Consider the following 16,081-nt stretch of genomic DNA (forward strand, 5'->3'; position numbering starts at 1 on the left):
ATTTGTTTTAGCAATCCACACAGCAAGTTCCAGACCAGGGACGGTACATTGCCAGTGTTTCTCGCGTTCCACTGAAAGGGCCCCTCCCGCGTGAAGCCACACATCCGTCACGTGCGCCGTGTCGGTCGGCCGAGGCTGCCCGGGCGCTGACGTCGGCGTGTGCCGCCCCGGCAGCCGATGTGGTCGGGCCCAGACGACTGTAACCGGGTGGCGGGCAAGGTGCGGCTGGGCCGGGAGACGCTGGCTACCATCGACGGCAAGTGGGACGGCCAGGTGTTCTTCACCGACAAACGCACGGGCGTGAGTAACGACGCCCCAATGATGGCCGGCGCCGGCGCTCCGTCGACCGTTTTCATATCGAGTTCATCCGTCTGATGTAGTTTTACTGGTAATTTGCTATGTGGATTTCCTATCATTGTTGTTTAAAAATCGGTTTAAAATGGTACTTGCCCACTAATTTAGGCTATCGACTACAGCGTGCGAGGAAAATACGAATAGGCTGGCAGAGAACGTTGAGACCCCATCGCACAAACGACGCGTGCACCAGCGAAACTGCAGGAAACGCGCTGGGTCACGCTTGGTGTGTCTGCACTTAAGGTTATAAGGCAGGACAAGCCTCGGCAATGGCGACAAGAGATTTACAACGCTCCTTGTTATGGTGGAGTGACGTGATGAGATAAGAACGTGGTGCTCCCCGTCGGCAGAAGCGGGAGACCCTGTGGAACCCGACGCCAGACGTGTGCCGCCAGCGGCTGAAGCGCTTCACAGTGCCCATGGAGGCGCAGGGCGAGTGGGAGTCGGAGCGACTCTGGGCCAAGGTCTCCAAGGAGATCCTCAGAGATGATCAGGTGGGACTGTGGGCCGAGGTCTCCCAGGAGATCCTCAAAGATGATTAGATGGGACTCTGGGCCGCGTTCTCCCAGGAGATCCTCAGAGATGATCAGGTGGGGATTCTGGGCCGCGTTCTCCCAGGAGATCCTCAGAGATGATCAGGTGGGATTCTGGGCCAAGTTCTCCCAGGATATTTTTTGGATAATCAGATGGGACTCTGAGCCAAAGTCTCTCAGAAGATCCTCGTGGATGACTAGGTGCGACTCTGGGCTAAGGTTTCCCAGGAGATCATCAGGGATGATCAGGCAGGACTCCAGAGAGACCCTGAGAGATGGCCAGATGAGAGTCGTGGCCAGGGTCTCCGGGAAGACCCTCAGATAGATCAGGTGGGAATCGGGTGACTAGCGTGGAGTGTAATGGGAGGTCGTCAGGGACGTCCGTCCAACAGCCGGAGAATACCAGTACTGTCCCGGAAAATCCTCACGGACGACCCAGTAATACTGCTCACGAGCAGATCGATATGGCGTGTCGTAAAACCGCAGGCGCGCCTCTGAAGGCGCACGCGGTCACTGATGAGCAGTCGCTACTCTGTCCAAGTGATGCGTGCATGCTCCCACACTGCTGATACTGGGAGCAGCACCATTACCGCAGGCTGGGCGTGAGCGTACAATACCACGTGGTCTGACCCGGCGCCTGGCTGGGCCGGCAGGAGGCGGCCACGCAGGAGAAGTTTGTGCTCGAGGAGGCGCAGAGAGCGGGCGCCAAGGAGCGCAAAGCCACCGGTAGCGAGTGGGTCACGAAAAACTTCGCCCAGGTGAGGTCAGGCCGGAGAGTCGCTGCACGGCGGAGGCACTGCGCGGAGTGGTCTGTTGAGGCCGGTTCTTGCTGTGGTGGCTCTATCGGCTCGGCGTTTGTGTTTGTTTGAGTTTGAGTCCTGTGACGTCATGTGTACTGGTGAGGTCGCTCAGCGATCGTGTCAAAACAAGTTCTCGTCAGACCGTGGCTGGTGGCGGCGCATGGGCTGGTTCCGAGTGGGAACCTTGCAGTCCTCCGCGCCGAACAAATCACAAACGGTGGGTTGCGACTCGGTGCGGCTCGACGAGAGCCGCCAACGGTCCGACGAATCGATGGCCGCCGGTTCGGCTTAATTTGAACTCGACCAAAATACCAACACCACTCTCACAGATGTAGAGCGGTTGTACACATGTGAAGGATTGCGACAAATGTGTTGCAGGGAGCGGGTGTACACATGATACGCGTTTGCCGACATTTGTGCTGTCATTCAGCGGAAGATCCCACGGGACTTTGCTGAAGCTCACGAGGCTTGTCAAGCTAGCCTTCGTTTGATTCAGTGGCCGTGTTGGCGTCTCCCTGGCAGTGCCGGCTCGCCCCGCCGCTAATCAGCGGCTCCGGAGACCTATGGGCTGCCCCCCCCCCCCCCCCCCCGTGACCGCCCGTGCCGCCGTCGTTCGCGGTCCGACCGCACGGCCTCTGTGGCAGGACTGCCTGACGGGCGAGTACCTGTACCGGTACGCCGACCTGCGCCCCTGGGACCCGCACACGGACCAGCACCAGTACGAGGCCGAGTACCAGGTGCTGACGCGCACGCGCGTGCGCGCGCCCATGCTGCGCACGGCCAGCATTCTCAGCGTGGAGGCCAACCTGCGCAAGGTATGTCCGCGGGGGCGGCGCCGTGTCTCGGGGGCTGGCGGATGGGCTTGTGATCAATGGGACGCGGGTTCGAGTCTCGCCGGTTGTGTTTCGGCTGCCCCGCCTCGTCGCCATGAGAGGCGGCACGCCAGCGGCCGCGGTGGTCACATCCGCCGTAACTGGAAGTTTGCTTCACGTCGGGCCACGGTGATGATATGGGGCTGGGGGGACGGCGAGGGCTCGCTTCGGCCGCCACTGTCTGACTGGTGGCGGCGCTGCAGCTCTTGTGCAGGCGAACCCGCCCTGGCTCTGGCGCGGCTCGTGAACTGCGCTGTTCTGCTCCGTTTCGGCGGCGGGACGCTGAGTTTCATCGCCTGTGCGTAGGAGCGATGTATGTCATCTCCATGGGGTGAACTGCGTCACGCCTCGTTACCTCCGCCGGACCCAACAGGAAGTGGTTGTATGTTGTTTCCGTCGTGAGAGAAGGCCGTCTGAATTTGGCGGGAGGGCGTGTGGCATCAAATCGCCTCGCCGTGCTGCCCGGCCCGCCGTCAGCGGCTTGTCTGTCGGACAGGCGGAGGTGGCAGCCGTTAGAAAGGAGCTCTCCGGCCGGCCGGCCGCCATCTCCGAGAGCTCGTCGCCAGATGTCAGCACCGTGGACGGCGCTCGGAGGCGCGAGCACGTCTCCCCGCTCAGGTTCGGACCGCTGTAACGCCCGCGCGTGTGACGCGTAATGCGCGTTGACGCCGTGGCGACCGGCTTCTGGGACGGGGCTCGGAACACGTAGAGTTTGGTCAACGCTGGGTCGTGTAGCCGGCGAGATTTGGGCCGATTTTTCGCGGCGCCGTATTTACATCCCGATGTGGTATGGGACCGACTGGCGGCGTTTGCTCCTTAGGTGGAGCTGTAACCGTGTGCGCCCGCAGTGTGATGACGGGGCGGCGTGGGCCGCGTGTTGCGACTGTGACCGCGTACGCCCTGCGTTCGACGCGCGGCCGCGGGCTGTGACGGTGACTGTGCTCCGGTGCGGCCGACAGGCTGCAGCGCGCCCTGCAGCCGCTGGAGCAGCTGCAGCGCGACACCAACGCCGAGCTGGCAGCCGTGCGCCGCCAGCTGGAGCGACTGCAGCGTCGGCAGCCGGCCAGCGCCAGCTCCAGCCCCTGGCTGGTGCTGGCGCTGGCGCTGCTCGTGCAGCTGGCCATCGGCTGGTGGCTGCGGCGCGACTGAGCGGCCCACTTCTCCGTCCTCGCGCCGGGGACGGCGGGACGTGCGCCATAGCTGGCGGACGCGCCGGGCTGCGGCCTCCGGCCGGAGCCGCCGGAGACATCTGGCGGCGCTGCAGCGAACTATGTCGGCCACTGCGGGGTGTCTGCCGCTGGGCCGGGACGGTTAGCTGACTTGTTCAGCACCGTCAGCCATTGGTCGACTCATGTTGCTCTTTAGTGATTTATTCAGTTATGTTTGAATTGTTAAGGTTTTAACGGCGTGTGAGACGTGTGCAATGTCTTCGGCGGCCCCTGTAGCCTCGATATTCTGCTGTGATTTGGGGCCGGTTTGATAGCTCTGGTGCTGGCGCGAGTTGTATGTGGCCATTGTGCGGTGTGTAGCCGGCGGCGGCGGCCGCGTTCTGCGCTGTGTCGCGTGGATATCCTCGGTAGGTTGAGCAGCTCTCTCGAGCCAGGTCAGGATTTGGTTAGCTCAGACCAGCCAACATGTGCCCAGTCCAATTCTCCTCTTATTACGAGCCGGCCCCTTGGGCCCGCCAGTCCCCATTCCCCTTATCAGGTCAGTGCTAGTGACATTCCTCTTCCGTCTGCGGCGCCGCGCGCGCGGCTGTGGTGACGGGCTGGGACCGCCGCTTGGTGGAGGCCCGCTCGTCGAATACAGGGTGAGAAACGAACGGCAGCGTTCTGATCAGGATTATCTGGAAACCGACCAGTTTCGGAGTGAACAAGGTGGTCCCGTTCTTAAAAGTGTATTTGGAGCGTCTCGACACAATTACGCTATTCAAAAGCGTTCATAAAAACAAAGGCACAGCCGTACAAAGACATTCGTCAACCGCACCTATTACTGGGCGCAATGGCACGCACATGACAGAAAGCGGCGCAAGCTGCTCCCTGCTGCCGGGCACATCTCGATAACACGCACAAACAATCGTGTTCTTCAGATACAGCGTATCAATCTGACTCCGTTACCGGGGAAATGCCCCGTCGCCGCGCGGAACGCGTCTATTTTCGTCGTCGTCGCGGCTTAACGACGTACTCAGTTGCTGAGGCTGTATGACGTCTGTCGTACCCTGGCAGGAAGGGCGGACACTGCGGGAATCGAACCCTGTACCTTTGGCTTCCCAGACGCGCAGCTTAACCACTACCTGGGTACCCTGGGGCGTCACTCTCTGTCACGGGCCACCTGGTGACCGGGTCATCCGCCAGCAGCCCGTGGTCCGTGCTCGTGACCACCCTGCTGCAGCGGTCCGCGCCTTTCTTCCATCTTCCAGTGGCGCCACCTGTGCAGCACCCAGCGCCGCTCCCAGCACCGCGGCGGCGGCGGCGGCAGCGGCGGAGGAGCAGGACATGTCCGGGGAGCGGGCGCACCGGCGCTAGATGTGGCGGCAGGCGGCGCCGCGGCATCGGATGGCGGCCGAAAGACGGCGGCGCCACCTGGCCTTCTCCGCCGCCGACATGGCCGACGCTAGGTTCACCAGCTGGTTCGGGTCAGCGGTCAAGTCGTACACCTCCCAGAACTCCTGAAACGGACACGGCCGCGTCCGGCACCTGAGGTCGGGTGTACGTCCGGTACACGGTGTCCGGTACCTGATCTGGGGTGCAACCCACAGTACAGGACAGCTAAGTGGCACGGAAAACGGCTCCCAAGCTCGAGGCCAAGGTTCTGGGGCACTGTGCGTGCGTGTGTGAAGGGGGAGGGGCGACCACCTCCCAGCATTCTTGACAGGGGCGCGCGGCGCGCTGTGAGGTTTGCACACCGGGTGCACCGCCTCGTCGTTCCCAAAAACGACGAGGAGGATGATCAGCTGGTGGCAAGGCAGGCTTCAATATGACCAGTTCCCAACCGGACGCCGGCGTCTGAGCCCACAGGAAAGCGCGGAGGGAGGACACATCTGTAGTAACGGGAAGCGGGGCCGGGATGCGTTGCCGAGCACAGGCCACTCGCCCCCCGATAGGTCAAATGTTGTCCGGTCTTTATCAACGTGGGACAGTATGATGTGCTTTGCTGTCACGCATCCTGGGTAATTCATCGAGCAGTTGTATTGTACCTGTCAGGCTTCGGCATTCGACGGCAGGGGCGAACACCCCAGGTGCCCACAGGGAGCGGTGGTGCTCGGCACGTGACGCTCACCCTCATCGGGAAAAAAGCAGACGACGCGGTCTGCGTCCGCGGTCATCTCTCGGATGCAGCGGTACGTGTTGTCCCTGGAGTCCAGGCACTTGCACGCAAACCGCTCGTAACAGTGCTGGAAGTCGAGCAGGGCTCGTCAGCGACGGGCCAGGCCCAGACAGCTGCACCACATCAGACAAGCCAAGCTCCCTCCGCCCTCGCGACGTCCGCGCCACAGCCCGTTCACAGCCAGTGGCCAATGGCGTGCCTGAGAGGTGAAAACAGCTTCCGATAAGAGCTTCCAGTGTCGTGGTGTCGTTTGACGGTACTACCCATCACTCTGCGTCACGCTGTCTCTGTGTTTGGAGTTCCTCGGCCGCGGGCCCGCCGACACATGAGGACACCGAGGGCGTCCGTCTGACCGCTCCAGCTCACCTCCGCGCCTGGCACGCCACCCCGACACCCCGCTCCAGCTCGCCTCCACGCCTGACACGCCACCCCGACACCCCCGCTCTAGCTCGCCTCCGCGCCCACCCGGACACCCCGCTCCAACTCGCCTCCGCGCCGTGACATGCCACCCGGACACCCGGCCCACGACCAGTCCATAGCGTGCCCGTGCCGAGCCCGGGCTCCGACCCTGCCGTACCGAGACGTTGCGGCCCGCGAAGGCGCAGGCCGGCGCCACGGCCTTGTCGTACTCGCCGCTGTAGCTGACCAGCAGCGGCGGAGCGGCGACTGGGCGGCGCGGCGCCGTCCGCCGGTCGGGACGCCACTGGCTCGGCCGCCAGCGTCTGTCGGCCGGACTACCGTGAGCGAGCGCCGCCGACACATGGACAGCGCGTGGGCTGCGGAGACGTGCGGTCGCTCGACTCCGAGTCCTGTACCGATGGAATCACGGCTAGATGCGACTGGGCGGACTGTGTCACGTGGACCACAGAGGACAGGTAGGACACGCGCCTCACGTCTGGCATAATCCGCACGGGCAACTGTCTCCCTCGGCCGCCGAGGTCGACCGGGGTGCTCACCTGCAGCAGGGAGACGCCGTCCATGTCGGGCTCTGGCTTCAGGCCGGCCAGCTCCAGCACGGTCGGCGCCAGGTCGACCATGCTCACCGGAGCCAGCACGGTGCGGCCAGCCGGCAGCCGGGGGCCGCGCACGTACAGCGGCACGCGCAGGTCAAACTCGTACGGCTGTCGCTTGTCCACCGTCAGCGAGAACTGGCCTGCGGCGGCGCGGGCGTTAGCGTTAGCGGAGACAGCGGAGGCCGGCACCACGGCCCTGAGGTTCGGCGCACGGCTCCAGCGGCCCTCCCAATCAGCAAGAGTCACTCCCAGCCGACCAGGGACAGGGACAGTCGGAGACACAAACCAGGGACGGCCGCCTACAACACTAACCGGGCTGGGCGCTTCTCACGCGAAACGGCACACTTGCCCCGTATCCGAACAGCACAAGATTTGCGGCTTCGCACCCAAGCGGTCCGGCACATGGCCCCGCGTACTCCGGTGCGTGTGGATATCGCCCCGTCCCCAGGATGCGTGGGACGCGCTGCCGCACGCCCCGGCGGTGGAGTGCCATCCTGCATCCAGGCGGGGCGGGTGGGTGTTGCTGGCCGTACCCAGGTGGAAGCCGTGGTCGGAGGTGAACAACAGGTGGGTGTTGTCCAGCAGCCGGAGCCGGCGCAGCTCTTGCACCAGAGCCGACACCATCTCGTCCACAGAGACCAGCGTGCGCCACCGGTTCCGGAACACGTCATCCAGCTCGGCCAGCAGCGGCGGCGGCAGCGGCGCCGGCAGCTCGGCCAGCAGCTGGTGCTTGTCCTGTCGGCCGTGTCACAGACTAACGCGGCTGAATGTGTCACACTGTCCGCACTGGGCGCCTGGCAGACACAGGAACTGGCTGTGGAACTGAGATAAATCGAGCTTCGGACTGACTCGGCCCGGTGCGCGGCTTCAGCGCTGCGCCGCCCACCCTCCCACTCTGCACCTGGGGTCGCACGTTGAAGCTGGCCGTGCGCGGTAGCCACCCTCCCACTCCGCACCTGGGGCCGCACGTTGAAGCTGGCCGTGCGCGGCGCGGCGGCCGTCGGGAAGAGGGCGGCGTGCTGCGGCGCCGGCGTCTGCGGCGCGTGCGGCGCGGGCGGCGCCACCACCAACAGGAACGGCGCGCCGCCCGGCGCCCGGCCGCGCAGAAACTCCAGCGCGTACCGCTTCTGTGGCACGCGTCCACGCCCGGCCGGTCAGCCGACGGCGCAGAGGCTGGGGTCGGCGGAGCTGGAGTCGGAGCGGGTCTGACGGCGCCCGAGAGCGAGAGCGAGGTCTAGCGGCTTAGGTCACACTCATATGTCAACTTAGTTGCTCATGTGGTCTGAGCAATTAAATTCAAATGAATGATGGCAATGTCACGTCACGACAACCCACACTGCCAGTTCCATTAGCCCCCATTCGTTCCACTGACACGTACTATCCAAACGCGACCAGAGCCCACCAAGCACCGGTTAGTTGCGGCCCAGATTAGCAACGGAAGACGTCAAAAACGCGCCCCGCTGAACTGCGCTGGCAAAGGTGGATGTCCTGACGAACGGCCCGTGGTTCTATCCGGCTTCTGTTTGCGGCCACATCTCAGACATAAGCGGGAGACGCTTGCGCTCACACCCTGGTTCCACCCGGCACCGAGCCCGAACACTCTCCGTCGCCCGGCGGACAGCGCTAGCGGCACAGCCTCGGTCCCAGCCCCCCCCCCCCCCCGACCACCCCTGGCGCTACGCCTTTCTGCGGGTGTGCGCTCTGCACCCTGTCGCGCAGCCGTCCCATGGTCAGCTAACGACCACGGTGAAAATATCAGCACGCATTGGACGTAGCATCAGCCGGGGACCGAACAGAGCCTGCCACGTCTAAGTCCGCCGTTTTTCCAACCGCGCCACAGCCGCCTCTCGGCTCCGGGCCGCGCACTCACGATGACGTCCGTGAAGTAGTCGTCGGCGTAGCTGTCGCCGTGGCGGCGCGCCGTGCCGTTCACCGAGAGGGTGTAGTTATAGTAGCGCGAGTTGCCGACCAAGCCGACCCACCAGTCCCAGCCGGGCGGCACGTGCTGCACTCCGCCCGCTGGCGGGAGGCCGTACTGAAACAGCGCCGGGAGGCGGCCCTCAGCCGGCCGGACACGGAACTAACGCACACGGAACTAACGCACATGCCGGTCGGACACGGAACTAACCGGCACGCCGGCCGGACTCGGCGTGGGGCCACATTCCTGGCGAGACACAATATGGATGAAGAATAAATCGCAAACGTTATAGTGCCACGGATATCGGGAGATAGAGGAAACGCTTCAATTCGAGTGAAATATACGTTTCACGGAGTTACATCGCATCAGACATCTTCGAAAAGAGTCGGTGTTTTCTTAAGTCGCATGTCGGCCATGCTGATATGCAGCGATGGCTTCCTTGTAAAATGATACACATTCGGTTTGACCCCATTCACCCTCACTAAACGGACAACAAGATGGCAAATGGTCCGCTTCCACGAAAAACGGCACTGCCCGCGGCCTTGCCATGACGTCAGACCTTTGTGTGGGGCAGCGAACCCGCCGCCGCCGCGGCCCTGAGCCGCCCGCGTCATCACGGAGCCGCACAAAGCGCAGCCCCGCTGCGGCAAGGCGTGGCAACGCCGACTCGGCTGTCGCCACACACCGTCCAACAAAGCCGCCGGCCGGCCAACTGCGCCCGTCGGCGTCTGGCAGCTGTTTTTGTCTGGCTTCGACGCCACCGAACGTCAACCCCACGCCGGCGACGGCGCCGCGGCCACCTTGTCGTGGCGGTCAGCGGAGCGGGTTTTTTCGCCGGGCGCGGCGGCGGCCGGCTGGCAGGCGGCCAGCACAGAGGCAGGCAGCCGCCGCGGCAGAGGGGAGGGCTATCTCCCGGCCCTGTTGACTGTGTGACGGCACATCGCTCAGTGGCGCACATCGGGAAGGTGCGGAGCCCCGGCCGGCCGCGCCGCCGTCTCGCCGCCTGGGCAGAGCTGCGACTCAGCTGATCGGAGGAGCGGCTCAGCTGGTCGGGGGAGCGGCTCAGCTGACCGGAGGAGCGGCTCAGCTGATCGGAGGAGAGGCTCAGCTGATCGGAGAAACGACACAGCCAATCGCAGCTGACTTCACTGGCCAGGACGGCAAGTCAGCTGGCGGGAGGAACGAATCCGCTGAACAGAGGCCGGCCGAATAATACGAAGCTCCAGCAACCAGCTGAGTAACGCCATCGTGCCAGGGTACCGCCTACATCTCAGAGGGCGCTCCGCGGCGCCACCCCACCATGTGGTCAAGTTGAACGCCTCTCAGTCCAACATAGGGCAAGGGCCGTCCGGCTCCCGGGCTCAGCCGAGCCCACTTGACAAGCGGTGACGTGCGCCTAGTACTGACTCTTGTGTCGTAGCGGCAGGCAGAGGTCAGCATCTGCAGTCTCCAGCATCCGACGCCTGACAACGCTCCGGGGCGCGGAGCCACCGAAGCCTCCTGTGTGGGGACTTGGGACACGTTCAGCAGCGGAGTCCATGGCGAGGAAGGGCGTGTGGGGCTTTCTGCGGGGCCTGGGTCGCCGGAAGGCCGAGCCTGAGAGCCGGCCCTCTGACCTGGCATTGGCGCCGGCGCCGGCCGGCGGCGACAGCGGAGCCGCTCAGGCCGGCGAGACCAACTGGACGGTGCTCCGCCTGCCGCTGGGGGAGGGCGCGGCGCTGGAGGACGCTATCTCCCACTGTGTCGAGCACTACATCAAGCCGGCCCTGCTGCGGACGACTGGCGCCAGCGACGGCCCCACGTCTGGCGCTCCGTCCTTCGGTGAGTGGCGCTCAGACGCGGCCGGCTGCACTTCGTCCGTCGGTGAGTGGCGCTCAGACGCGGCCGGCTGCACTCCGTCCGTCGGTGAGTGGCGCTCAGACGCGGCCGGCTCTCGGAGACTCCCGACCGGGGAGCGGCGCACCAGAGCTACCCCGTACTGCTGGTACATTGACTGGAGTGACTGGTGGTGGAGGTGGCAACGATCACCCAAGCTTTGTCGGTTCCAGGCCTACTTCACCCTCCTACCCAGTGTGTGGCGCGTGAGCGGCGTTAACTCACGGCTGTGTAGCAGCTTCCTTTCATGAACGAGGAGATACGGCGGCCGAGATATCAACAGGCTAACGTCTAGTTTCGTGAAACGGAACGGCGAGCGACGCACTATGAAATCCGGCTGTATAAGCTAACGGGCCGGAGAGGGGATATTTCACTTCAGTCTTCGGCATGTAAACCATTTGCGGATGAGACGTGTCGGCTGGACCGCAGGTAAACGTTTGTGGTCTGTAGACACCACATAACCATAACATCGCAGCTGGTAATCTACATATGTTTATGGCACACGCTCTTGAGACACGGTTCAAAGGTACGTGGGCTGGTGTCTTTCTTTAAAAGAACTAGGCGCATGTTAAAATTCGGATCTTGTTTCCCCTGAATCTTACCTTGTTGTTAAATGGCCGTCCACGCATTAACGGTTACGATCCTAGTCTTACCACGCCACGCCTTGTGTCATGACGTCAAAGCAGAATACTGATGTAATTGAAAGGAGTAGAACTAGGGTTGCCAGATCTAAATGCCGCCTCGCGGCGGACCGCGCAACAAAGGCGTGCTCAGAAAATAATAATACACTGCCGGTTTCGCGTGGGCCTCGCCCCACGTACCCTGCCCGATCGCACCCCCGCTTCGGCATCTGCGCGGGTGTGCGAACCGCCTGATGAGTGAGCTCTGACCGCTCCTGTTGCAGCTGTGCTGGTCGTGCTGGCCGCCTGCTGGCTGCTGGCGGCCAGCAGTTCGCTGGTGCTGCTGGTGGCGGCGCTGGCGGCGCCGGCCGTCCGCTCGGCGCGCGCGCTCGAGTCGGGCGACGGTGACCAGCGGCGCCGCTGGCTGCGCTACTGGGTGGTGTACGCCGCCGTCGGCACCATCTCAGTCGCCAGCGACCGTCTGCAGGCGTTCATACCGGCATACTGGACGCTTAAGGTAGGCAGTCGGGGTGATTTCGCGTCTCCTGATGCTTCGGAGTCTTTTACGTCGGGCTACTGAGGCCCCACCGCAGTACGTTCCACCCCTGGCCCGCACACTCAGCTAACAATACAGCCATCTTCACACGCCGGAAAATAAGGCTGCATTTCTAGTGGCAACAGATGGATTGACTCCAGAAAATGCAATGGTAGCCCCCGGAATCGAAAAAAATCGGTACTGCACGATCCGTTCCAAGTCATGGAAACTAGCAACGAAAATCGCGCACACCGGCGGCGAGAACTGGCTCCATCCCTCCATCCAAACCATCTCAAACCTAAGCACCGGCTGCCCTATCAGACGTGCATTTCAAACAAAACAAAAAGACCATCTGTTTCTCTGACTGTGCTTATGTTTCAACGTGTTCTTTTTGCTGGGCTTTGCTACAGCGGCTTTTCACAGCTGATCTCCCATTTCAACAGCTTAGATACCGAGGAGCCTTATCCGCCGTTTACAACACGGCACTGCTCGAACGATGCGGGGACAACCACTCTCACTGCTGGCCTTTCCACAATTTTTGAGTGGACAGCTATCACTCGTTTTGCCGGGTCTAGCATACTGTTCGCCTGCTACAGGATGCGTTAGTCTTGGAGCGAACAGAGGCTGCTGCGTGTTATGACGGAACATTAAGGCAGAAATGAACAGAAACTATTCAATGGACCATTACGGAAGATGATCAGCGACGAGATTGGTTGAGACTCAGCGGCACTTTCGCAATAGATATACGCCGTTGTTGACACTGGCAGATTATGTGGCATATGATCTCGGCTATTAACGGGTGAGACGTGACGACGAAATACTCAACACTCGACGTCAGTGTAGCAAAGCCTGGCTTTGGGGAATGTAAAAAGTGGTCACCGAAATGGATTGGCGCAAAAGGCAAATATCCGTCGCCAGATTACTGAGTGAGATTCGTCATTGTTATCATCGCGTGCCCAGTTTTCGGTTGGTGAGCCCCGCGCCCGTTGTAGATCCGGACCGCTTCCGAAGCCCCTGTGGCTGGGTCGGACCACCCAGGCCCCACACCCGCGATGGGCGGGTTCGGCCGCCGCCTCTGGGGCACCGTCTTCACTGCCGACGCATCTGTTGCAGACGCTGCTGCTGTGTGGTGCGCCGCGCCCTACTCCTGGCACGGCGCCGACTACGTGTTCCACCAGCTGGTGCTGCCCGGCGTGCACCGGATCACAGCCGCCTGGGAGCGCTGCTTCCCACTCAGCCAGCAGCAGGACTGACGGCACCGGATCACAGCCGTCTGGGAGCGCTGCTTCCCACTCAGCCAGCCGCAGGACTGGCGGCACCGGATCACAACCGCCCGACAGTGCTGCTTCCCACTCAGCCAGCCGCAGGACTGGCGTCGCCGGATCACAGCCGCCCGAACATCTGCTTCCCCTTCATCCAGCCGCATGACTGGCTCGCCGATCAAGCCGCCTGCAGGGCTGTTCTCATTCTGCCAGCCTCATGAACTGGCGGCACCGGACTCACAGCCTCCCGACAGTGCTGCTTCAGCATTCAGCCAGCACAGGACCTGCTGCACCATAGCAAAGCCGTCTGGCCGGCGTTCTCATTCAGCATCAGCATGAATGACACCCGAGGCCCAGATCGTAAAGAGTGGCGAGATGCCCGGCGGCAGGCGTGTGTGCGTTTGACCAGCAGCTTCTGCGTCACGTGACTGCACAGCGCGCGTATGTGACTGTTTCTGAGGTGTTTCAACTTGACCATTGTTATGTACAATGGGCGCATCCATTGACGGCGACAAAGTGACAGAGACAGGGGTCCTGATGGGAGCAGCCCGCCCAAGCCGTCGTTCGTGTGTTGTGATAAAAGTCCCGGCTCATTGCGAATGCTGATCCTTGGAGGCATCGTGTTGCGGGTGCCGCTCTCTGACTGAAGCGCCCAGGTGCTGGACTAGAGTGTTTTTGATCTCGTAGCATGCCTGTTTGTTTGGCGGGCATTAGCGCGGAACGGGTACAAGCGATGTGCACAAAGTTTGTGGTCAATGTTGTTGGTCCTAGAATGACCATGATGTGCCATATACACTTATGAGCTCGACAATGGAAACATCGTCGTCTGGTCTCGCATTATCATCGTGTTGTTTCGTTGGTGGATAGCGGATAATTGGCATCATGGCATATCTTTGTGACACGAAAGGATATTAGTTACACCTACGGCTCTGCGCGGTAACCATTACTCGTGATGTTAGTAAAAATCATTTTCAGGCACACAAAGTCGTGGTTTCCGTCGCGTGGCGGCTTTTAATGTATGCTCTCATCAACACGGTACGCAAGATTCCAATCGGCAAATGCAGCTATGCAAGAACGAGGCGGTGGTCAATCCGCTCTAAACAAGCTAGTTATGACGGTCATGTTAAGTTACCAATCCCATTGACGTGAGCAAACAATTCCTAAGTTTGCAGAAGGCAGTCTCTGTTCGAGGTCTCATCCTCTCAGGTCTCACCCTAGTGGCTAAGCATCGACCTTAGAATAGGTGCGCCAACACAGGTCACGACGTCGGCATCGTCTCTTAAAAACCTGGCATTCCAATAATGTTTCCAGCCAGAAAACTGCTGTCTAAACATGACGAAGACACACACGTGTGAAGCTCGCACCAGTTGCTCACACGACTGCAACATCAACTGAACGCCGCTGGGCGTCGGCTCACCTGGTTGAGGTATTTGCCAGGCGTAAAATGTGTGGTAGCCGCGCCGGCGGAGGTGAGCGGCGACCGTGCGCCGCTCCGCGCCGTGCCGCCAGTCGCTGCCGCAGCAGTTGCCCCGCAGGGTGTTGTTGATGACGCGCGTGTTGTGCTGGTACCGGCCGGTCAGCATAGAGGCTCGGCTCGGACAGCACACCGGCGTGGAGACGAACTGCCCAGACACACAATAATGTGGTACCTCAGTGGCAGCACAACTGCCCACCACACTTTGACAATGTGGCTATCTTAACCTTTCAGCCACTGAAAGTGTGGGACCTTACAAATTTGTTGGTGGGTGTGAACATGACAAGTGCATGTGGAGTTACACCTATTGAGCTGGGATCTTCATTGTGTCAGTGAATGTGGGCATACATGAAGCATTTGTTTTTCTTCATTTGTGGTATGATATCTGTAATACTATATTGAAATGATCATCTGTATCATCTGCACCATTTGCTTCTTGAAAATGGGGTCATAATGCATTACAAATAAAAGAAATTACAACATTGTTGGTTAAAGGCTTTACAAAATTGTTGGTCATGCATTTCACCTCTAACCCTAGTTGATACTATCTGAGCAAAACTTAAAGCAGACTGCTACTTACACTCACTGAAACATAAATGAGATACTTACACCATTTTTGAATGTGATCCCACCAGTTTCAAAGAATGTCTTGGTGAATGTCATGGGTTCCTGAAAATGTAAGCTACATGTTGCAGTAACATGTAAACATGGGTCAAGTACACAGCCATAATGAAAGCACCTTATACTTGAATCTTGCAAGAAATATGCTTAGCATCCATTATTGTCAAAATTACCCAAACTTAGTTTCTCTCCATCAATAATTACCCATCCTGTTTCCTAAGGGGCCACAACCAGACCAAATTGTGTGATAACAGGAAGATACATCAAGTCAAAATATTCTGCACCAGTGGCCTATGGTCTTATATGGCTGATTGCTTGCATCATCTTGCTGGCAACAGCTATAACTGAGTGATGTCACAGACCACATGTCATATTTCAAACATTCATCTCATTTGACTGGAGGTAGTGCATAGGAAAACTCTGCTGGCCTCCTAGACTCAATGCTTTAAGTAAATCTGCAACTTAAAGATGCACCAAGTACAACTGGATTTGTTCTGTCCTAAATGAGGGATACATACCATGCCCTGAAGTAGCATGTCTTGATCATCAGTAACAATCAATATAATGTTAGGCATGTGTGAAGCATTCTCATCATCTTGGATGTACTGTGATATTGTATGGCTAATTATCAGTGAACTTATTGCCAAGATGCATAAGATGATGACCCCCTTGGCTACAATTTTAGACACCCCCACTTCCAAAGAAAATCGTTTTCCATTGTATTTCAGGGATGAATGCGAGGGTTAATGCATGATCAAACCTCCCAATCTGTTGTCAACTTAAGCACATAAAAACGGGAATAATGTGTTCATATGGAAAATCTCCGTAACACATTCGGGCAATGCCTTGCGTATCTGAAAACATCAAAACATAACGT

The 16,081-nt window shown here is 60.1% G+C and overlaps 1 protein-coding gene and 1 pseudogene across 1 annotated transcript; one reads left to right on the forward strand and one right to left on the reverse strand.

The window, feature by feature from the left end:
- LOC119096260 (oxysterol-binding protein-related protein 8-like) overlaps positions 1 to 5,084 on the forward strand; it is a 36,817-nt pseudogene extending 31,733 nt beyond the window's left edge.
- On the reverse strand, positions 5,081 to 15,881 carry LOC119096252 (N-acetylglucosamine-6-sulfatase-like). The gene is given in 12 exon segments (XM_037219071.1): positions 5,081 to 5,227; positions 5,828 to 5,970; positions 6,581 to 6,608; positions 6,843 to 7,039; positions 7,433 to 7,634; positions 7,856 to 7,918; positions 7,985 to 8,026; positions 8,770 to 8,934; positions 14,527 to 14,544; positions 14,546 to 14,731; positions 15,193 to 15,252; positions 15,723 to 15,881. Coding segments are annotated over 12 exon segments (1,308 nt in total). The 5' UTR covers positions 15,780 to 15,881.
- Positions 15,882 to 16,081: the final 200 nt, after the last annotated feature.

The sequence above is a fragment of the Pollicipes pollicipes genome, unplaced genomic scaffold (assembly GCF_011947565.3).
Source record: "Pollicipes pollicipes isolate AB1234 unplaced genomic scaffold, Ppol_2.1 Scaffold_192;HRSCAF=218_pilon_pilon_pilon, whole genome shotgun sequence".
Taxonomy (NCBI): Eukaryota; Metazoa; Arthropoda; class Thecostraca; order Pollicipedomorpha; family Pollicipedidae; genus Pollicipes; species Pollicipes pollicipes.